This window comes from Trichechus manatus, unplaced genomic scaffold (assembly GCF_000243295.1).
Source record: "Trichechus manatus latirostris isolate Lorelei unplaced genomic scaffold, TriManLat1.0 scaffold00001, whole genome shotgun sequence".
NCBI lineage: Eukaryota > Metazoa > Chordata > Mammalia > Sirenia > Trichechidae > Trichechus > Trichechus manatus.
Window position 1 is genome coordinate 23,484,791 of NW_004443937.1, and position 24,338 is coordinate 23,509,128.

The 24,338-nt window shown below is 46.8% G+C and overlaps 1 protein-coding gene across 1 annotated transcript; it reads right to left on the reverse strand.

The window, feature by feature from the left end:
* Positions 1-5,477: 5,477 nt before the first annotated feature.
* On the reverse strand, positions 5,478-23,158 carry ZNF445 (zinc finger protein 445). The gene is made up of 7 exons (XM_023726143.1): positions 23,081-23,158; positions 15,995-16,443; positions 13,715-13,883; positions 13,274-13,365; positions 12,878-13,004; positions 12,255-12,365; positions 5,478-11,288 (listed from the first exon to the last, which is right to left on the reverse strand). Exons 2-7 carry the CDS (start codon positions 16,421-16,423, stop codon positions 9,121-9,123), a joined length of 3,096 nt encoding a protein of 1,031 aa, XP_023581911.1. The 5' UTR covers positions 16,424-16,443; positions 23,081-23,158; the 3' UTR covers positions 5,478-9,120.
* Between the last annotated feature and the right edge of the window lie 1,180 nt (positions 23,159-24,338).

Sequence of the window (24,338 nt, forward strand, 5' to 3'; positions counted from 1 at the left end):
GCACTTTTATAAATACTATAGGGCAAACAGAATAATCTGTGACTAGGCTAAAATAAAAAGCAACCTGGCTCTCTAAAACTGGCCCAGGTGGATTCTGGACATGTTTTCATTGCCTGGGTCTCATAATCTATGTCCTTGGCTTTGAGACCTACTACAAGGACCAGCAGTTATTTTGTTTTTGATAATTGCTTGTGTTATAGTTGGCCATATATTCTGTGCAGAGTCTTACACTGTACTGCACAGCCATTGTCATGTCAGATCGTTCAACAACTCATCCTTCCCCAGAATGAGGGGGAAAGAGTAACTGTGGATCAACTGCAGACTCCGTGCAAGAACCCGCTCCTGGAATTCCCGTTGGCATGCCTGAGGCTCCAGAAGATACTCAAGGTACCCTTCTGCAAATTGCTCAGGGGCCCAGTAGCTCACTCATGCTTATGAGAGTTGAATCACTTGCTCTAAACTTCACTGGCTCACGTGGTGGTTGAGGACACACACCACCTACCCACCAGGTCATCTTGGGTGAGGTCTCCTGGTGAGTGGTGGGAGGGCCTAGGTCTGGCCCTGGCCATCACCCAGTACCAGGGCACCTCTCACATTCTCAGGTGGCCTGAGGGGACTCTGGTCTTTGTATCACCATGAACGTGATGCACTGCATAGTTAGAAGGGTAGGAGTGTGGGCTCCGGAACTTGACACACCTGGGATGAAAGCCCTGCTCTGCCTCTTCCTAGCTGTGTGGCCCCAGGCAAGAGACATGTCTCTGGGCCCAGTGGCCTCACCATAAAACAGGTAATCCTGGGCTGTTGTGATGATGAAGTGCAATTATCATGCACAGTAATGAGCCTGGGGCTGTACATGTAGCAAGCGCTCAACCAGTAAGAGGAGCTGGTAAATTTTTTTTGGTAGAACATTATCTTAGTATATTAAAATTTTTTTGTTTTTGTTTAAAATATATCCTACATAAGGCAGACTGTTAAAATCTCCTGTATATTTTCAAAGAATAAGAACCACATACTTTGCCACGACCTTCGAAAACCTCTGCATGCCGAGTACTGCCTCTATCCCCTGACACCACAGATCTCCTGCCTTTTGGGAAGTCAGGCTTTTCTTCCCTGTTTTTCCACCTAACTAGCCAGGAGGGCTGTGGCCAAGTTTCCTAAACCTCAATGGGAACCTGACTCAGGCCGGACTCTGCCGAGCCTGGGAGACAGCGGGGTCTGCTCCCTCGGGGTGAGTAGAGCCCCAGGAGGCCACAGTAAAGAAGGACACATCTGAAGAACCTGACCTTGCTGCCCTCCAGGTAGGTGGGGCACAGGTGCGGGCTTGGATTGAGGTGCTCGGGCAGCCTGCAGAGGAAGATGCTGGGCTCAGCTCGAGCCAGAGACCTTTAGGACATGGCCGCAGGGAGGGAGGCCCAAGCTGTGGCATCGGCACCTCTTGGTCCTGGGCCAGGGCAGCATGGAGAAATGACCAAGCCAGAAATGCAGTTCAAACACAGTGTGCAGTGAGATTTATGTAAACGTCAACAGGCCTGTCGAAATCACAACAAACAGTTAAAATCAATTTCTAACATTATATATTCAGTGAAGATAGTTTATTTTATATGGGAAAGGAGAAGGATCTTTGTCTAAAGCAGGGATAGCTGAGAACAGGTTATAGGAAAAGAAGAAAAAGAGAGAATTTAAGAGGAAAGGGACGTAGAGAAACCTGTGAGAGATGGAAGCTCTCAGCCCAGCAAAAAGCAGCACCGTGAATGGGTGTGGGCTCCGCCAGAAAACCCCAGTCCCAGGTCTCTAGCTTCTCCTCTGAAGTTAATGACATGCCCTGCTGAAGGGTGACCAGCTGCCTGGTTGTCCTGGGACTGAGTTCCCGGATGCAGTCCCCTCAGAGCTGGACCAGGAGAGACTGGGGAACCTGGGGAGCTGGCCACCTGCTGCCAGGTGTGCACATGCTCTCTTGCCCGTGAGTTTAGGTTACAGAGACGAGGACCTGTGGGCAGAGGGGTGATGGGACTTCCTGAAGACTGAGTATGGAGAGGGCAGGAGGGGTCTGCGGGGTGCACAGGCCCCATGGGAGCAGTTGTGTGGTGGGGCTGCAGGGGCTGCTGTGGAGGCACTATTGCCACAGGAGCGGTGCCGTGATTGGCCGGGGACCTTGATGCCATAAGGGCTGCTGCTGCTGTCAGAATAGGAGAGGGCGTGGGGTGGGGAGGGGACTGCCAGGCTTCCTGGGCCGCTCCTCCTCGTGGGCCTTCCCTTCACAGCCTTCTCTCCCCCAGAACCACTGAGCGGGGTCTTGGAACCCGTGGGAACATTCCAGTCCCAAACCTGGAAGACTCCCCCCTGCGCCTCCACCAGACCCAGCTTCTCCACCCAGCAACAGACAGCGGAAGGCTGCTCAGCCCTGGACCACTACTCTGTAACCGGGCAGGTAAGGGCGCCCAGCTATCACCCGGGAGCATCATCACTTTACACCTTAACAAAGAAATAGAACCCATAAACTCATAGGAAATGACGTTTGTCGAAATTGTGTCTCAGTTATTTAGAGCAGGAGTGGAGGAATTGTAATGTTCAGTGTGTTTCTTACTGAGGGTCAGGTCAAGCCTAGAAATTGATTTGGCAGCTATGGGAGCCCTCCTGTTCCTGGAAAAGCTTCTGGAGTGTCTGAGAAAGGCTGTACCCCCATCAGGCCTGGGCTTGGCTCACTGAAGCCCTGTAAACCATGGGGGTTCTCCACTGGCCACCGATGGGAACTCAGCTAGGTTCTCTCTCCTCTCCCTTAGATGTCTAGAAGTCAGTTGGGTTCTAGGAACCAGCTACCGCCTACATTTATGTGGGTAAATGAAGTCAAAGTACAAAGCGCCCCCCCGCCCTGAAGATGGATCTCCTGCCTCTCCACTGAGCCTGAGGTGTGGACCCTAATCTGGATGTGGGGCTGGAGCTCCTCCCTACCCCAGGGGTCTGACTCCTAGCTACCCAGTAGGACACAGCAGAACTGCCCCATAGGGTTTCCAAGGCTGTAAATCTCATGGAAGTAGACTGCCACCTCTTTCTCCCAGGTGGGTTCCAACTGCTGGCCTTTTGGTTAGCAGCTGAGCGCTTAGCCACTGCACCACGGGCTCCTCGGCCTACACGAGATGAAGTTAAAATGCCAGAACTTCCTTCCAATGACAGTGCAGCCACACCGGCCTCTCCAAAGGGCTCCAGGCAGCCAGTCTTCCTTCTCCTGTGTAAACATCACCTGTTGCTCTTTTAAAACTTAGTTCCTGCCTAGGTTCACATTAGAATGCTCCCTGGTAGTGAGCTTCTAGCTGAGGACCTGATGATGGAAGCTCAGATATATGTCTATAGAATTGTTTTAACTGTAAATAGAAAATAAAGGAAGAAAAACTTGCGATTTTTCCCAGAAGCTTTGTATTTTACTTGTCTATGAATAAGATTCATGTGTACAAACATGTGGGAATGTTTGCACTCCTCCTGTGTTGCTACATTTAGCATGAGTTTACGTACACAATGACTCTTTAGATGCTTCTCACTGAGGGAAACTCCGTGGCCATCTTAAATAAACACCAATGCCATTATCTGAGGGCAGTCTATTTTCTGTTCTCATCCAAACCTCAAGTCACAAAGGGAAAACATCCATACGTACAGGAGATACCAGTTTTTTCTACCTCTATCCAGTATGTGTATCAGGTGCTTTGATTCACACCAATAATAACCATCTGTTAAAGCCACATCTACATCTTTAGGAACTTTAACCAACAGACCTAAGTGCATACATTCTCCTTGACATACCTAGTTTAGTGAGATTTCATAGCGAAAAGCATTAACTGGTGTGCTCCCAAGACAGAGGTGCAGTGGAGACCTTGCCCTTTTTTAGGGGGTTGTTAAGATTCAGGGCCGTTAGGAGTTTACTGTCCGTTCTCCCTCATGCTCTGCTGGGGGCTCATCATGCAAGTCGCTGCTCCATGTGGGGCAGATCAGGCAAAAATCACTTAATTTTGCTGTAAATGTTTACAAAGAGGAATAATTTTAGCATGTTCTTAATTTTAAGAGATTCTTCTCAGGCCTTGTATGAAGTTTCAGCTCATTGTAACAAGACGAGTAAGGTCCCAGTCAACAGGTTATTACAAGGTTGATGGATAAAATCAGCTGTTTATGACATGGTTTGTACCTTTAAGTAAACAATTTCCTACAACAGTTTAGCTCACATAGCTCCCTATAACGAATATTCTACAAGTTTTAAGTCAACCATCCCAGGAACTTTTAAAATAATTCAGGAAAGCTGTGCCAGTTTGTAGCTTAGTTTCTCTCTGCTGCAAACCTGGTCTTCTATAGATGTTTTGTGATGACGGGGCCAGGATTCTGCAAACCACATCTCTCTGCTTTGTCAGCTGGATCCCTCCCTGTCAGCCTCAGTTGGAGGAAGAAGGGGGCGGGGAAGGGAGGGGGGCTGGCTCCTTCCTGTTTGGTTTTGTGGGTGTTGCTTTATTCCCAGTGCTGCTCCACCCTTCTTCTGGTAGCAGCAGTTAGATCCAGCTTGCAGTGTTGCCAGTCTGGTGGGGCACTGCACCCCCTCTCCCCAAGACAGCAGCATCAGCCGGCTGGTAACCCTCCACAAAAGCCCAGGTCCAAGGCCCGCGGAGCCCCTCGTCTGAGCTCAGGGCCCCCAGCACCAGCTCAGCAGCGCTCCTCTCCCCAGAGGTCTGAGTTTCACCTCCACAGGGCCTCTCTCCCAATCTCTTAAGGTTTAACCATTCTAACCACTGCTCTTTGTTCCTGCTCTGTGTTTGCCTTGTGGATCGAGGGGCCAACCCTCCCCACCACCACCCAAAGCTGGTTCAGATGTCAAGACTGATGATGCCACACACATCAAGATGGTATGAAAAAGTTGACTATTCCTGTGAGGCGTTCTGGGGAGAGCAGCGCCAGCACCCAGGCCAGTTGGTTTGGCTTGAGTGAAAGGAGGGGTGAGTGGCTTTGGTGTGTATTGTGGTTAGGGGGTGAGGGTTTCAGTGCACAGGCAAAGGCCAGGGATTGCACACTTTGAACTTTCTGACGCCCAGAGGGAGTGCCTGGGCTTCCTTTCAGTTTGCTCAGATGGTGGAGGGGGGGGGGGTTTGAAAGGGGGAGGGGAGGGGAGGGGTCAGGGTTTGAAAGCTATCACAGTCAAACATCAAAAAACAGGGTCAGTTTCCCCCGTCCTAGGGGTGGTACCTCCTCCTCCCAGTTGCTGCCTCCATACTTGAACATTCGCCTTTTAGTTACTTAGATATACCTAGCTAACGATTCTTTACAATTCTCTTTGTTAAAATAATTGGTGTGGTTTCTGGCTCCTGCCTAGAATCTGACCAACATAAAATCTCTTTGGCATTCTTTGCAGGCTTAGCATCCATTCAGAGGTGTGGTAGGTGGTAGGTGGGTGGTATGTAACCTTTTCAGCGGCTACCTAACAAAGTGGAACGGTTGACTAAGCATTTCTGTGCAGAGGATCCCATACCTTCATCAAACTTATGCGTCTGTAACTTCTGCCTTCACTTGCTCCTTCTAGACAAGGAGGAATTAAAGAAAATGGGGCGTATAATTTCCTCTACACTGCATGTCTTGGAAATCTCATGTCAGTACATGAAGAATATCCTTATTCTTTTAAACTGTTGCATGGTATTCCGTAAGAGATGTCCCTGACTGTTTAACCACCCCTGTACTAACAGCCATTTTTGTGGCTCCCAATTTTTGCAGATGAGCAAACTGAAGCCTCCAGAGATTAAGCGGTTCCCTCTAAATAACATCACCGGTAAATGGCAGAACTAAGATTTCTATAAAACCATAAGGTGCCAGTGTCCATGCTTAAAAATATTTTTATTTTGAAATATTTTAAGGAAACAGTTACAAAGAACCCACCACACTGTTGTGTTAAGTCAACATTCTGACACAACTGCATCCATTTTAAAAAAGAAAACAAGTGAAGGCCCCATGTCCCCTCCCTGATCCCATCAGCATCTCCTGCCTTGGGAAGGCAGGGCAGCGCCTTTTACACTCCTCCAATGCATGATTTTACACTCTGATGTCACAGAATTTGATCCACAGAAAATACATTATTGTGCAAAACAATGACAACACGGTTTACTATATGCCAACGATGCTTACATCCCAGCCACTATTCTAAGCGCTTTCCATGCATTATTTCATTAACCCCCCCGAGTCACTTCAGATAGAAGTTGGTACTACTATCTTGTTTTACAGATACAGTGAAACACAAGTCAGTTTAAGTAATGTATCCCCGGATACGCGGTATGCTTAACTTTACAGAAATGGTATACTGCATTTGTTATATAGCTTCTGCAACTTTCTCAATATTGTTTTTTATTTGTATTGAAAGATACAGCTCTAGTTATTTCATATTCTCTTTCTGAAGTACCAAAAACCATTTATTTCTCTGTTCTTCTGCTGATGGAAACTTAGGCTTTTCCCAGTCTTGCTACCTAAACAATGCTGCAAAGCACAGTCTTATACCCGTCTCCTTCCTCACATAAAGGAGTTCCTCTAGGGTGCATCCAGGAGTGCAACTGCTAACTGGTGGAGAACACACAACATTACAAGATTTTGCAAACTGCTTGGCACAATAGTTGGCACAAGTTCCACTCACAGCAGGGTGAGTTCCCATTGGTCCATACTCTTACCCACATTTGGACTTTTAAAAATTTGTCAAGGTGATGAGTGTGAGATGGTAATAATTTGCATTTCCCGTGCTTCCTTCTCTGCACTGGCCTCTGGTGGCCGAATGCACTCAACACCTGACCAAAAGCCCTTCGGATCCCCACTCCTCTCGGGACCACAACTGTCCCAGTCCCTCTGGCTCTCCCCGCCCTCACTTCAGTTGAGGAGCAGAGGGGAGGGGGGGCAGGGTTGGAAGAAGCCTGCATGTTCCCCAGGCCAGGATGAGGTACAAGATGAGAACTGGTAGCTGGAGCAGTCAGAAACTGTCAACTGGAGCCACACAGCTCAGAACCATGCACAGCTGGGCTCCTAACCAGCAGGAGTGTGGCTGTGGGTGGCTCCTAGTTAACACTTCACTCAGGGGACCCCTCAAAGAACTCTAATCCTAACTTAGCTGAACTAAATGCAGTTCTTATAGCCCTTAACAGAGGCATCTTTGTGCAAAATCTCCTCTGCATGGCAAACAGATAAATAAGCACCCAACCCTGGCCTTCAGAGAGCTCAGTGTGGCTGCAGTAATGGGCATGACTGGAAACCCAGACAACACCCAGCAGTGAGGTGCAGGCCCTAGGAGAAGTAGGGCCTGGGGAGAGGGCTCAGAGGAGGGATGAGGGTCAGGGAAGGCTGGGCCTTGCAGAGTGAAGACCTGGGCCAGCAGGGAGACGGGTGGCACTGCAGGTGACGGGAGACAGTCCAAGAGGCAGGACAGTGCAGGGGTATTCAGGGAAGGGCAGTGAAGTCCAATCAAACACTATTACACCAAAATGTTCAATAGTTAGCTCCAAGTAGTCACATTATTACTATTTTTTCCTTTTAGCTAATCTATATTTACTAATATTCCTATAATAATCACATATTACATAATAACTAAGATGATTTGAAACCTCAGGCTGTTGAAGAGACTGCATCAGTACAATCCCCAAAATATTAACAGCTCCCCTCAGTATAGAGGGATTTCTGTTGATTTTTACTTTTAGTCTTTGTACATTTTAAAATTAGATTTGAATGTTTAAAAATAAGCGTATCTTATTTTATTAAAATGGTAGTAAAACACTCCTATTGGAGCAGGAACTCTATGAGGTGCTGTGAGGGATGGGGAGTGAGTGGGGGGATGAAAAACACGGACGGAAAAAAGGAGTTTCCATGGTTGTGGCACCAACTGGACTGGGAGCTGCGCCTCTGTGAGGGCTCTGGTCCTACAGAGCAGCTGCCCTGCCCAGCCCAGCCCAGCACCTTAGTTAACTGGCCCTTGTTCTCACCAACCCCGGAAGCCAGGCAGCCAGCCAATCACTCATGTACACACGAGGAAACAGATGCAGAGGTTCAGTGACTTAGATCACTCTGCCAATAAAAGGCTACCCTGAGCCTGGAACCCAAGAGCTGATGACTCCAAGGCCCTTCCCATGACCCTAGGCTCTGCCCAACCACTTCCACTGCCAGCTTTTGGCACTGTCCCAGTATTGGGACACCTGATTCCTGGCCATGGGCAGCCACTGCTGTACGAAGGCAAGCGGGAGGGTGGGTCAACCACAGGAAGGGGCTCCTCTTGGCTGAGCAGATAGGGTGCTTCAATCCAGACCACCAATCCTTCCCGAATACAAAGCTAACAGTACAAGGCTGAATGGGCACCACAATACCAAAAGGAGATGCCTTCCCTGGAAAGCTCAGAGCTGAGACATGTGCTCAGAGTCAAGACAGACACACTGAGGGGCCTGTCCCAGTATCTCACCCGCCTCCACCTAATACCAGAACCTTCGTTTTCACCTGCCCATATGGCAATCCAGAGGACGAGATTACCTGTACTCCACTGAAGAAGATATTTTCTTCCTCCACTTGCCACTGAGACAACTCTGTTTGTGCCTATAACAGATATCCAAAAAGCCAGCTGTGAAGGCTGAAGCTCCAGCCAGAACTCCCTGGGAGGCATCTAGGGAGACCAGAAGGAGTTCTTGATGCTGAAGCTGCCGTTTTTAAGGTCAAACAGAATAAGCACCATCACAGGCCAAACTTAAAGAGAAACTTAGGATCCAAATGGCCCCTTCCCAGCAGCCACAGCCCACCATGCCATAGACGTTCTGTCCAACCACAAAGGCCAGGGGTCTCTCCTTTTAAAGCTGTGGAAGGAATCCTGGCTGGGGGAGCCCTAGGCCATCGAACAAAGGCCACTCCTGGGAGTCTGAGCCTCCTGAAGGGTCCCAAAGAACATGCTGCTGCTCTTCCCTAGCATCTCACTTCTCAGTGGATAGGATGGGGACTGCCTGAGTTTTTAAATCCTCAGGATTCTCTGCCACTAGCTTCCAAAATAGGAAGGGCTGGGCCCTCTGTGAAGGTTTTTCCCATGCTGCCTTCAGTTAAGGGTTCTCTAGCAGGGTAGCTTGGAATGCCCCTACAATGTCAGGCCCCAGGCTAGTCTCTAGTATGGTTTTTCACATGCCGAGCCAAATTTGAAGACCACCTGAAGGTCTTCCCACAGTCTCTGCATTTGAAGGGTCTCTCCCGAGTATGCAATCTCTTGTGGCTAAGGAGCTGCGAACCTTTCTTAAAAGATTTCCCACACATGTTACATTTGTGGCACTTTTTTCCAATGGGTATGTTCTGGAGTCCAGTGGGCCTAGAACTCTGGTCATTAGCTTCCTTACAATTTTCCAGGGGCTTCTCCTCACTGGGTTTGAATTCCTGTAAACTCAACCCTGTGTCCTGGCAGGAAGATAACCCAGATGGGCTGTGTTTGGACTGTGCTGCTCTGGTGTGTTTTCTCTCATGAACATAGAGGGTGTTTCTTCCCATGAAGTCTTTCCCACACCACTGGCATTTAAAAGGTCTCTCTTTACTGTGAATTCTCTGATGATTAACAAGGCGATAATTTCTATCATAAGATTTCCCACAAAGATTACATTTATAACGCTTCTCTCCACTGTGTATCCCCTTATGATCTAAAAGAGTTCTTTTACGAGTAAAGGTTTTCCCACATTCTTCACACCAAAAAGGTTTCTCATTGGTGAGGATTTTCGGCTGCAGATCTGGAGTTTTCTCACATTCATGGTATTCGTAACGTTTTTCAAAAGAGTGACTCCTATGATGTCGGGAGAGGTTGGAACTCCATCTGAAGGCTTTCCCACATTCCCTGCACTGATAAGGCTTCTCTCTGGTGTGGATTCTCTGATGGATGAGGAGGAATGAGAGATTACGGAAGGCTTTGCCACACTGGCTACATTTGTAGGATTTCTCAGTGGTGTGACTGCTCTGAGAAGCTTGGAACACTTGGTCCTGACTAAACAGTGGCTCCCCCTCAGGTTTTCTTTTAATGGCATGCCTCTTCTTATGAACAATAAAGGCTGACCTATGGGTAAACTCTTTCCCACATTCACTACACTGGTATGGTTTTTCGCCTGTGTGAATTCTCTGATGATCAATGAGGGATTTCTTTCGAGTAAAGCTTTTCCCACATTGCTGACACAGAAAAGTTTTCTCCTCAGTGGGGGCCTTCAGGGGCTGGCTGCAGCTGGAGGTCAGCCTGAAGTCTTCCCTACATTTGCCTTGTTCATACAGCTTTTTCTCCTTGTGCATTCTCATATGACGAGTAAAGTTTGACCTCCACCTAAAGGTTTTCCTACATTTGGTACATACATAGGGTTTCTCCTGGGTGTGAATCCTTTGATGTTCAAGAACATACGATTTACAGTGGAAGGATTTCCTACACTGGCTGCAGTCAAAGGGTTTCTTCCCACTGTGGTCTCTCAAATGATGATCAAGTCCTGAGCCACAGGTGAAAGCTTCCCCATTCTGATTAGCTTCAAGAAATTCCTGCTTAGAATGGGTTTCCTGGTGCAGACGATAGGCTGATCTGCGTCGGAAAGCTTTCTCACATAAACTGCACTTGTAAGGTTTCAGTCCAGTGTGAATTTTCTCATGTCGCGCACAGTTTGAGCTCCACCTAAAGGCTTTTCCACACACCCTGCATTTAAACAGTTTCTCTTGAGCGTGAAGTCTCTGATGGCATTCAAGATGGGAGCTATGACTAAAGGTCCTCCCACAGTCACTGCACTTATACAAGGTCCCCACCAAGGGAAGTCTCTGTCCATCTTGGTGATGAAAGCTAAGGCTGTAGTCTTTCCCACGTGCGTCCTTTTCATTCCCTTTTAGTACCACATGAATTCTCTGATGTAGGCTAAACCCTCTGATCATGTGTCTGAGCCCTTTCTCATGTTCCTTGTAGTCACAGTGGTGTGAACTTGGTCTGAAGTATCTGCCATAGTCACATTTAAGAGATCGCTTTCTTCCAGCAACTCTCAAATGTGTTAAATGTTTTAGGTTAAGACTATTACTTCCTCTTGATTCCTCAGATTCTTTTCCTGTCCTGTGACTGAAATCAGTCTTTTCTTTCTTAATTGTCATTAGCATGGGGGGTCCCCATTGCTCCTTTAACCCGCTCTTCAGTTCAAAAGATTCTTGAAACCCTGTTCCCTCAAAAACACTCATCACAGGGCATCCTGATTGCACTGCCAAGGTTTCTGCTTCTTCCAAAGGCTGATGTTTTAAGATGAACTTGTTTGTCTTAATCTGGAGCTCACCTCCTGACACAAAATAAAACACAAGAGAATGTACTCTTTTCCCATACTTGGAACTGAAGAAAGCACCAAGGGGCAATAAATGCCATGACCCTGGACAGTGAAGCTTTTTGTCTGACTGCCAATACCTTGACAAAATAGTCAGGGATAAAGCACAGTACAGAAGAGAATCTCAGATAACAGAGGAGAGAGGAGGAGAAGCAAGATGACACTGCAGCTAGAGATATACAGCAATCAAATCCAACTGGAGAATAAAAAGGGTGGGGAGGGGAATGTTAAATAGCAGGAGCACCTCCCACTGCTGCTCAGTCAATTCTGACTCATGACCACCCAATGAACGACAGAATAGAACTGATCCATAGGGTTTTCTTGGCTGTAATCTTTACGGAAGCAGACTGCCAGGCCTTTCTTCCATGGTGCTGTTGGGTGGGTTTAAACTGCCAACCTTTAGGTTAGTAGTCAAGTTCAAACCATTTGCACCACCCAGGGACCTAACAGCAGCAGAGGGGAGAGGAATCATGGCATGGGAGCATGATTGGAAGATACTCAAAAGCCAAGGGATGGGGCTCCAAGAAGTGTAGCTGAAAGACCTGGACATCAGGCCTATCACAGACAGAAGGACCAAGCAAAGAAGGCGATCAGAAGTGGGAGGAGGGCTCCTAAGACCAGGATGGGGCAGGTGCAGGAAACTCAGCAGGAGTGCAGGCACAGGGTGGAGGAGTAGCATTAATGAATGGAAAGGAAAGGAACAGTGAAACCCTCTGGTGAGTAAGAGCTGTTACTGAGGGCTGGCTGGGAGAGGGGCAGGGCAGGAAATGAATGGCCTCTAACAGGTCAGCCTGGAGGGGAGAGGCCCAGGGACCCAGTACCCCTTAGAACCATTGTCAAAGACCTTCCTTCCAGCAAACAATGGAGTAAGTCCCCAGCAGACATGAGAGAGGGGCAGGACCTGGTAGGTTCTCTGGAACTCACCTGCAGAGGCAGCACCTGGATTCTCTCTTTGCTGAGCTCCCTGGACATTCAGGCCCCACGGCCCCCTTCCCTCCAGCCAGGAGATCAGAGCAGGTTTGGGGAATGGCCCCACTGCAGAAGAGAAAGAAATGGCATGGGAAAGTAGATGACTTACATGGAACTACTCTTCAGGACCCTCTCAGGCCTGTGGCCCTGGTAGGGAGGAGGGAAAGGCCAGGGAGGCAAGTGGAGTAGGCTAGGACAGGATGCCCAGATATTTCTGACAGCGCTGAGCAGAGATCAGAAAGGCTGAGAGAAGTCACAGCCAAAAAGATCCCTAGGACTCTCCGGAGGTGCAAACCACAACAACTCGATCAGTTAAATAAGCCAACATTTTTTGAATGCTACATGGTCTAGGAACTTGACACATACTACCTTTAATCTTTACAATGACTCTGTATAATAGGCATTATTATCGCCATTTCTCAAAAGAGGGAGACTGAGACTCATAGATTAAGTGGTCTTGTTAACAGTTAACAGAGCCAAGATCTAAACCCAAGCCAGGCCCCTTTTAATGCACTGCAATGAAAACCAACAAGGCAGAAGTAAAGGTGGGTAGAGGCATGGGGACATCGAGGCCTTACCTAGAGAAGCCACGTTCCCATAATTCTCCAGCATCACATCCCTGTACAGGTTCTTCTTGGCAGAGTCCAGCCATCCCCACTCGTCCTGGAAGAAGATCACCTCCACATCCTTGAAAGTCACAGCCTCCTGAAAAAACACAGTCCTGTGCCCTAGAACTGGTCCACAGCTCCTGGCTTTCAGGATGGGGCAGGGGGACAGGGCGCTCAGTAAGTACAGGATGGATCCAGCAAGGGTGAAAGAGAAGACCGTCTCCCTGCAGAAGAGCTCTGGGCTCTGGGGTGATAATCTGGGATGTGGGTCACAGGACAGAGAAACCCAGGACCAGAGGGAGCTGCAGCTCCCCGCATTACACAGTGGTGCTGGAACATCAGGAAGGACCAAATGCTGTGGCTCACCTGGGGCTCGTCTGGCAGGGGTCTGGTTGCCATCACCCCATCTCCTGGGCGCCCCTCTCTTTGGGGAACGGTAGGCACCTGGGCAGGAGGATCTGAGGGAGAAGAGCGAGCCCTGAAAGAACAACCCAGCATGGGGCACCCCACTGAGAAGCCCACTCTCTCCCAGACACAGAGGACTCCTGGGCCCACGAGCAGGCACGGACTGTTTTTAAGCACCAGTTTCACATTTCCCCAGTGTCTGTGGGGGCTGCAAGTTGAGGCAGAGTGAGGATGTGATGAGAGGAAGAGCTAGACATGGGTCACGGAAGGGGTGGAGAGGACACAGAGCAAAGGCCAAGGACAGAAAGGGATTCTTAACAGAGGAAAGAGGGTGCAAAGACGACACTATAGGAAATTCGGGAGGTGTGGCATGCTGGGGTCTCACAGCCAGGTGGCAAGTACCAGATCGCCCAGGCAGGTGGTCATGCACTCTGATTTCATAGGGAGGCTCCAGGTGGTCCCACAGGGCAGAGGCGCTCCTGACAGGTGAAGCAGGGGGCCAGATCTGTGCTGTTCGCAGGGCTCCTGTGCCCATCCAATGCACATCTGGGCTCTGGGCAGGGGCTGGGTCCTGGCGAGGAGAAAATGTTGTGAGACGATCCCCATGGGAACCAGAAAGCAAACTCAGAGAAGAGGCCACACAGCCAATCTCTAAAGGGCAGAGGCCCAGGGAAGGGTGAGGCAGGCCCTTTATTACCTACAAAACCAAAAAAACCAAACCCATTGCCACTGAGTCGATTTTGACTCATAGCAACCCTACAGGGCAGAGTAGAATTGCTCCATAGGGTTTCCAAGGAGCAGCTAGTAGATTCGAACTGCCAAACTTTTGATTAGCGGCCGAGATCTTAACCACTGCGCCACCAGGGCTCCTTATTATGTACAGGTAGAGGGGAAAGGACCCTCTTAAGCCCTCAGGCCCAGTCTTCTGCCTCCTTGGGTTTTAACGGGCCGGGCAGGGAAGGCCACGGGAGAGTCAAAGTGGAGACAGATTCCAGCTCCACATAAGCAAGCGCTTGGAAAGTCAGTAACAGCACTGCTGTCAAAATCAACAGTGACGCCTCCCTTTTCCTCTCCCCCTCCGTCCCCACTCCTCCGGCCTGGAACTTAGATATGAGAGAGAAGGAATCTGTCCCAGAGAGTTGAACAGATAACGGCTCATAGCAGAGATGCAACATCTACCAAGTGTCAGGAACTGCTCTAGACACCGATGTGTAAAGTGACCTTGATGAGGCAGGGTGGCCCCCAGATCACAAACGTGACTGAAATATTAACACTGGTAACAAAAGCAACATCAATTCAGAGGTCCACCATGGAACCACAGAAGAAAAACTCTCAGGGTGGACTGAGGGCCCATCCAAACAGTGACCAGAAAGGAAGAGGTCTTTGCCCTGAGACGTGGAATAGTTCTGGTCTCGGGGAAAGGCTGTCTCTGAGGGAGAGATGACAATAGGAAGCTACAGTCAGTGAACTTTGAGATTTTCTGGTCATGTGGCCAAGACATTCTCTACACTGAGATGAATGAGTCTTAGCCTGAGGCCACTAAACGGCTGCTGCAGAGTTACAGATTAAAGATGATGAGCTGACCACACTGGTGCATCTTCTGTTCCTTCCCAAATCTACTAAAGGGGGAATAAAGAAACAGTAAGAATACAGAGGCATGCTGGTGGCTCAGTGGTAAAGAGCCTGGCTGCTAACCAAAAGGTCTGCAGCTTGAATCCACCAGCAGCTCCTTGGAAACCTTATGGGGCAGTTCTACTCTGTCCTATAGGGTTGCTATAAATAGGAATCAATGGCAACGGGTTTGTTTTTTGTTTTTTAAGAACATAGAAGCATCGCCAAATGAGGTTAGGTGCAAACTTTCCCAGGTCCTAGGTTTTCACATTTTGGTAACTCAAGTAAACCACAGGGTGATTCTGTAACTTCATATCGTCTCGAGGACTTCTGTACATTTTTAAGAATTTGGGGGACTCTCTCCTAGGCCCAGGTTTTTGTTTTCTAATTTCTAACTAGCTTTCAACCAGTTACGCCTTCTGTTCACTGGCAGTGCTTTCATGAAGTTTTTAAATATTACCTCTAGTGCTAAATGAGTTGATTATAACCAAGTCGTAATTTTCTTACTGCATACCTTCTTCTTTTATAAATTATTTTTAAATCTTTTTAAATATCTCATTGAGGTTTCCCAACTTCCTCATCTGTGGCTTCTTCTCTTCCTCCCTACCTACCCCCACCCCCTACCCTCCCACGCACACAAAACAAATCCTCATACTGAGGAAGAAGCAACATGGTACATATAGTCTGCTCTTCTGGGTCTTACCTTGTATTCCTTGTACTTAGAAGCCATGAGTCCTGAACCTAAGTGTCCCTCTCCTTACGAACAAAAGACATGACTCCCACCTTAAAGGCCTGTGTCAGTATCAAGTCAAATTAGATACTATATGAAGATGGGCTTTGGACACTGTAAGCCACAGTGTCCAAAGGCTAGTTTACTATTATTGATGGATATTTGCTGACCCTCTTCACAGAGCTGATGTCCTCTGGGAGGGTGGCAAGGGCTACCTGCTAAAAGATCCATGGCTCAGGGCCAGTTGTCAGATGTTCAAGTGCAGAGGAACAATTCAGCTCAGAGGCCCACCCCATCCCCGACAAGCTGGCTCCCTGGCAGGTAGAGCCGCCCTCACTCACCCTCTGTGATGTCCCATCGAGGTCTCTCTGCAGTTCCTCCAGCAGGGCCACGGCCTCCTCCCCGTTCCCAGGGCGATGAAGCTGCACCCAGGTCCGGAGCTCCCCGGGCAGGATGCTCAGGAACTGCTCCAGCACCAGCAGCTCCAGGATCTGGGCCTTGGAGAGGACGTCAGGCCTCAGCCACCAGCGGCAGAGTTCCTGGAGTCGGCTCAGAGTTTCCAGCGGCCCAGAAGACTCGTGGTAGCGAAGCTGCCTGAAGAGCTGGCGGAAGAGCTCCTGGCCAGGACGGTTGAGCGTCTGTGGCCTGGCCGCTCGCACTGAAGTGTAGCCATCACCCTCTTCCTTCTTTGCCACCTGAAGACGCCCTCGCTCTCTTGAAGCCTGGGCCCGAGGCCCTGGATAGGCAGCATACCACCTGCCTGGAGGCATCTCTCACGTTCAGGGCCTACCTAGACAAGCACAAACCAAGTCTGCTTTAGCCGTGTAGCTGCTGGGTCCTCGGGAGCATTTTCTCAGCACTGGCATGGACAATGTCATTTGCTGGAATGTCAGAAGTCACTGGCAAGAGACTAAAATAACCAATATTCCTGTTCAGAAGAGAATGAGAGAATGATGTCTATCATACACGGTACCACTAGATGCTGTTAGTTGGGACTACTTTTGGCTGTATAAGAAGAGGGCACGTGAGTATAAGCCTTTGCAGAGACATGTCTGCCAGTACCAAGCAGACCAAGGCGAGACTGTGTAGTCATGTACTGGGATAAGCTAAGAAAATATCCCAGAATACAACACAAAGAGACACAGAGATGGAAAATATAAAATAAAAGCTAAGAGACATGGGGCACAGATCTAGAAGTTTCAACATCTGTCTAATTGGAATTTCAGAAAGAATGGAAAAACAGGCAATTATATGAAGAAACAATGGCCAGAACTTTAGAATCACAGCGAGTGTTGAGTCAAAAACAATCCCTCAACACACACACACACACACACGCACACACACACACATACAGATGCAAAACTTCAGAACATCAAGGATAAAGAGAAAAATCCTAGTATCAACAGAGAAAGAAGACTGATTATCTACAAATGACAGCAGTCTGTAATCAAGCTTATCATCAACAACACTAGATTCTATAAAACAAGGGTGCAATATCTTAAAAGTGGCAGAGGAAAATAACTCTTACCCTAAAACTACATATTTAGCCAGGAGTAACAAGAAAACAAAAACATTTCTAGGCATACCTAAAGACTCAGAAAATTTGCTAACCTAGATCCTCAGTGAAAGAATTAAAAGATGTGCTCCAGTAAGAAGAAAAATGAACACTAAATAGTGGGATAAAAGAAAATGTAGCAATCACAAAAAGACAAATATTATACTATCCCACTATTATAAAAAGTCAAAAATAGATATACACACAAAAAGCAAACTTCTTTGATGGTTACCAGGGATGGCAGGGAAAGGGAGGGAGAATCACTTTCTTTGTAGTAGACACTTGTTACTTTTGGTGATGGGAAAGGCAATCACAAATATGAACCACAGCCTCATCTAGCCTAAGACCAGAAGAACTAGATGGTGCCCGGCTAACCACCACCAACCAAGCATTCTTACCAGGGATACAACAGAAGGTCCTGGACAGAATGGGAGAAAAATGCAGAACAAAACTCAAATTCCTAAAAAAGACCAGGCCTACTGGACTGATAGAGACTAGAGGAAACCCCAAGACTACCCCTAAGATATACTCTGAACTTGGAATTGAAGCTATTTATGGAGATTGGCTTATAAAATAAACAGTATCACCCATGAGTAATGTGCTTCCTTAAACAATTAACTATATGAGACCAAACAGTCAACATTTACCTGAAAGCAAAGATGTGAAGGCAAGGAGAGGAAGGGAAGCTAGATCAATGGAAACAGAACAAACAGAATGGAAATAATGAGAATGCTGACATATTGTAAAAATTGTAACCAAGGGCATGGAACAATTTCTATACAAATTGTTAAAGGGGAACCTAATTTGCTGTGTAACTTTCACCTAAAACACAATAAAATATTGTTTTAAAAAATGTGGGATGTAAGTCAATAAATCAGAAGAGCAGGTTGATAAAAATAAGTATGGTGAAAAATATAAAATTAAAATTTCAAAGTCAGTCAGTTGTACATGCTGCAGTTATACTTTTGTCCTAGAAGACAAGGAGGCTAAAGAACCAGAGTACCTTACCCAGCAGTAACCTGAGCCAGGGAAAAACACATCAAACACCTGACTCCATGGTAATGTCAACTGAAGCCCATTAACTAGTAAAAAACAAACAAAAAAACCCATTAATCATTGTTTACACTCCCCAGCACGTACGCATTGTTCTCCCTACATGTTTTAGCATTAGATGTTATTGTTGTCAGGTGTCATCGAGTCAGTTCCAACTCATAGTAACCCTATGTACAACAGAACGAAACTCTTCCAGGTCCTGTGCCGTCCTCACAATCGTTGCTATGTTTGAGCACATTGTTGCAGCCACTGTGTCAATCCATCTCATTGAGGGTCTTCCTCTTTTTTGCTGACCCTCTTCTTTACCAAGCATAATGTCCTTCTCCAGGGACTGGTCCCTCCTTGATAACATGTCCAAAGTACATGAGATGAAGTCTCACTGTCCTCGCTTCTAAGGAACATTCTGGCTGTACTTCTTCCAAGACAGATTTGTTCATTCTTCTGGAAGTCCACGGTATATTCAATCTTCTTTGCCAACACCATAATTCAAAGGCATCAATTCTTCTTTGGTCTTCCTTATTCACTGTCCAGCTTTTGCACGCATATGAGGCAGCATTAGATGATACGGTATATAAACACGCAATTCTCACCATTTTGCACGGACTTCTACAGAGGTGACTCTTCGCGCTTCGCTGTTGTGAGACTTCTGGCACGGATCTCCGTATGTAAGTTCCCTGATAAAGCCTTGTCTGGTCAACCTGGCTTTTACTGATTCTTTTTTCGAAATCTGACCTGTGCCCCTCAGTTACTCCTCCTGCTGCTGGTCTGGTGGGGTGTGACATTGGGCAATCGTAAGCCTGGATAAAGCTAAAAACTTCAAGGGCCTTTCAAATTCTGAATAAAAAGCCCAGAGCACTGTGAAAAGATGGAGGCCAGACAGGCTTGTTCAGGTATCCTAATGCTGCAGGGCTCCCCCAAGGCCTTGACTAGCTTTGGAAGAGGACAAAAGAAAAGCTTCATTTATCAACTTGTTGACATTATACCACAACTGTGAACACCCAGGCCTGGGAAGGAACCTGGGCTAGATCTTACTCTCAGGCATCTTTCCGCTAAAGCTTCGTACCTTAACCCAGAAACAGAACAAACAAAATGAAAATAATGAGAATGTTGACACATTGTGAAAAATATAACCAATGCCATGGAAGAATCTGTGTAAAAATTGTTAAGTGAGAATCTAATTGCTATGTAAAGTTTCACTTAAAACACAATAAATATTTTTTTTAAAAACCCGCACACAAATGTTTATAGCAGCTTTATTCCTAATTGCCAAAAACTGGAAGCAATACGTTTTTCAATAAGCAAATGGATAAACAAACTGGTATATCCATACCAAACCAAAACCAAATCTGCTGCCCTCAAGTCAATTCCAACTCATAGCAACCGTGTAGGACAGAGTAGAACTGCCCCAAAGGGTTTCCAAGGCTGTAATCTTTATGGGAGCAGATGGCCACATCCTTCTCCCACAAAGCAACTGATGGGTTCGAATCTCAGACCTTACAGTTATCAGCCAAGCCCTTTAATCACTGAGCCACTAGGGCTCCTTGTACATCCATACAAAACCAAAACCAAACCTGCTGCCATCAAGTCGATTCCGACTCTAGCCACCCTACAGGACAGAGTAGAACTGCCCCATGGGGTTTCCAATGAGCAGCTGGTAGATTCGAATTGCCGACCTTTTGGTTAGCAGCCGAGCTCTTAACCACTGTGCCACCATGGCTCTGTACATCCATACAATGGAGTATTACCCAGTGATAAGAAGAAATGAGTAATCAAGCCATGAAAAGACATGGAGGAACCTTAAATGTAGCCTGTTAAGTGAAACAAGCCAATTCAAAAAAGCTACATACTGCATGCGTGTAACTATAGGACATACTGGAAAAGGCAAAACCACAGAGACAGTGAAAAACTCAGAGGTTGCCAGGGGGCCAGGGCTGGGGCAGAGGGATGAACAAGTGGAGCAGAGGGGATTTGGGGCACAGTGGAACTATTTTATATAATACTGCATTATAGCCCAAAGAATAAAATAAGTCTCCATGAGCATACAATGACATAGCTAAATGACTGAATAAATACATAAAAGGCGGAGAAGGAACAGAGGCATCAGGGAAATAGAAAATCACCATCAGAACGCCACAGTAATAACTGTTGCAGGCAAGATCCACTAATGAATGCTAATTAGTGAAAGTTTAAGAAGAAACAGGATATTCGCATAGTCTCAAAGTATCTTCCCACAAATATTTATTAATTACACAGGGAAAAACACTAACTTCACAGCGATGATAGCTGGCGGACACCAGGTGATCAAGGTTAACATCACTAATAGTAAAGATATATGACAGTATCCTCAACCTAAGCATGAGAAAACATCAGACAGAACCAAATTGAGGGACGTTCCAAAATGTAATACAAAATACTTCAAAAGCGTCAAGGTCATGAAAGACAAAGACAGACCGAGGAACTGTCTCAGACTAAAGGAGACTAAGGAGACAACTAAATGCAATGAGAGATCCTAGATTGGATCCTGGAATGGAAAAAGGGCACTAGTGAAAAACTGATGAACTCTGAATAAAATCGTCAGTTTATAGTAGCATACCAATGCAAACAGCTTAATTTGGTGATTGTACTGTGGTTATACAAGACATTAAAGTTAGTTGTGGAGCCATGGAGGGTGGATGAACCCCTGAAACTACTGCCCTGAGATAATCTTTAAACCTTAAACCAAAAATATTCCCTGACGTTTTCTTAAAACCAAACAATAGTTTAGCTTAACTAGTAAAGAAGGTCTGCCTTGAGCATTATGCTCTTTTAAGACCTATCTATGAGTCGCAATCGACTCAACGGGAACGGGTTTGATTTTTCTATACGGGATCAAACTGACAAAAACAACTTGAAAAATTAGATCTGGTGGCGCAGTAGTTAAGAGCTCGGCTGCTAACCAAAAGGTCGGCAGTTCAAATCCACCAGCAGCTCCCTTGAAACCCTGTGGGGCAGTTCTACTCTGTCCTAAAGGGTCACTATAAGTTGGAATCATCTCGACGCAATGGGTTTTTGTTTTTATGTCCCAGGCACTAAAGTCATAGCAGTGAATAAAGCAGACAAAAAGCACTGCCTTGAGGGGCTTATGGGAAGACAAACAATCAAATAAATAAAATATATGGTATGTGAGATGGTGGCAGGTGCTATGGAGTAACATCAAACAGGGAAAAGGAATAGGAAGTCCAAGATCAGGAAAGGAAAAAAAAAATAAGCTCAAAATTTCAGTCTTGTAAAGAACATAACGATTTACCTGAGGGAAATGGGGATGCTCACAAGAGCTCTTTCAGATGGTTTCTAATATAAAAATACTAGTAGGTTGTGTTTTATTATGATTTATATTTTTACTCTCAAGCAACTCTGCGACATCCCTGAGTGCACGTGCACTCACACTTCCTGGATGCCAGGAGCTACGGAAAGTCTAACCGCAGAGCAGTGAGTATTTTTCACGCTTTCATCAGTTTCATTTTAAAGTACATATCGAGGTGTACCTTCAAAACAGTCCTGTATTTTTGGTTTACAATAAGAAGGGACTTTTTTTTTAACCAAAATCTGTCTACCTTTCTTCAGCATTAAGATAACATATAACCAGTTAGCAATCTTATTCGTCAGTCCCTGAATACGTACACAGACATACACACGTATAGAAGAGATGGAAGTTCCCTCAAACTGCTTAATCAAATTACTGCTACAACCATTGGCTGGCCCTTCGTTTCAAAACAACAGAACAAATACTAGTGAGTTTTCAGTTTTCAACTGCAAACAGTCTGAAACAGAATACTGTTTTTTCCTGGCCCCCCCTTTTAAATTAGGACACCATTCTCTGATTTCTTAGGACTGTGCAAATCCGAGTAGAGTATAATTATTTGATTAGAGCTGTACCTAGAGTTTAAAAGCTGAATTTTAATGGAGTAGCTCTTTCATTTTGAAGACAATCACCCTAACAAGATTTTGCTATTTTTCTGCACAAGCGTCACTTGTTTGGCATTGTAACAGACTTCAAGGAAATGTGAACTACGGGAAATAAACTGCAAACAAAATGTTCTCTTTTAATTATACTTGCAAAAAATTGTTCCAGAGGTATATCATAGTGCTAGCATCAATTTTAACCAAAATATGAATAAATGCATTCCAGTTTACAATACTTTAGTTTTTAAAAAGCAACAGTGTGACCCCATTTCATAATAAAAATGTGCATATACATGTATATGCGTTTGCATAATTACGTACAAAGAAAAAAATGTCTGAAAGTCTCGGAACGAAAAGATATACCAGTGGGGTTTTTTGTTTGTTTCGCTTTTAGTTTTTGAGTGTGTGTTGAAACTATACAAAGCAAAACATACACCAATTCAGCAATTTCTACATGTACAATTCAGTGACATTGATTACATTCTTCGAGTTGCAGCCATTCTCACCCTCCTTTTCCGAATACCAATGGTTTTTTGGATTGCGGTTACTTTTACTTTCTTTACACTTACCTGTGTTATCTAATTGTAATGAATACGCATTACTTGCATAATGGGGTAAAAAGAGAAAGCACTACACCAAATTCCCTACACCGGTGCGCCCCGGGAGGCGAAGGGGTTCACGATATGCCTTCATGGACCGAGGAGTGTCCGGGGTGGAGGCCGGATCCCCAGCAAGAGTACCCCGCGCCCGGGGCGCAGCCTCGAGGCCGGGCCGCATACGTCGCCCCCCGGGCAGGGTCGAGCGCCCCACCGCCCTCCCAGAACCCCGTGCCGGCAAAGCAACCCCAACGCCCGCCGGGCCCCGCCGGGCCGCTCACCGACTCCGCCGCGGGCCAACAGGCAGTCCTCCCGCGGCGGCCACAGCAACCAGCCCCACGCCTACCTCCCCGCTGGCAAGGGTCGCGCACGCGCGTCCCCGCCGCGGGTCCTCCGCCGCCTCTCTAGGAAGCTGGGAGGGCCCAAGTCTCTGGTTCTTCCTCGCCGGAGTGCGGCGAACTGAGGCAGCCGGGCTTACCCGCGAGAGCCTTGAACCGCCTCTGTTCTCCAACCCCCTCTGCCCCACCGGACGCTCGCACTCCACTCGGACGTCCATTCGGGCCCCAGCGCCCTGTCAGCCTTGGCCTGTTTTCCCACATTCCTTCTCATGTGGGGGCAGGACTGGCCTTGAGGCTTTCCCACCTCTTTCCCCTTCCTCCTCCAAAGGCTTCCCCACCTATCCAAGGTAGGAGTCAAAATAAGAAACCACAAGATGTAGCTGAGCGGTTCTGGCAGGGAGGGAGCTGTTAAGAAGGCCACTCATTCTCTTCTGTGGCCCCCTATGATAAAGGGAACCAGACAAGTCCAGACCAAGATATCCTCCCACCCCCAGCAGCCACCTCGGTGGCGCCCTTTAATTTGTTGTTGCTAATTGCTGGCCAGTCGGTTTCAACTCATAGCGACCCCACATGACAGAGTAGAATTGCCCCATAGAGTTTCCTAGGCTACAATTTTTACAGACAGAAGCCCAGAGCACACAGTGGTTAAGGGTTTGGCTGCTAACCGAATGGTCGGAGGTTGGAACCCACCAGCCCCTCTGTGGGAGAAAGATGTGGCAGTCTGCTTTCATAAAAATTACAGCCTTGGATCCCGTTCCTTGGAATATATCCTAGAGAAATAAGAGCCATCACACGAATAGATATACGCGCACCCATGTTCATTGCAGCACTGTTCGCAAGAGCAAAAAGATGGAAACAACCTAGATGCCCATCAACGGACAAATGGATAAACAAATTAGGGTATATCCACACAATGGAAAATACTAGGCAACGATAAAGAACAGCGATGAAGCCGTGAAACATCTTATAGCATGGAGGAAGCTGGAGGTTGTTATGCTGAGTGAATTTAGTCAGTCACAGAAGGGCAAATATTGTATAAGACCACTATTCTAAGAAATCAAGAAAAGGTTTAAACACAGAAGAAAACATTCTTTGATGGTTACAAGGGTGGGGAGGAATGATGAGGGTTATTTACTAATTAGATAGTAGATAAGAATTATCTTAGGTGAAGGGAAAGACAGCACACACTACAGGGGAAGTC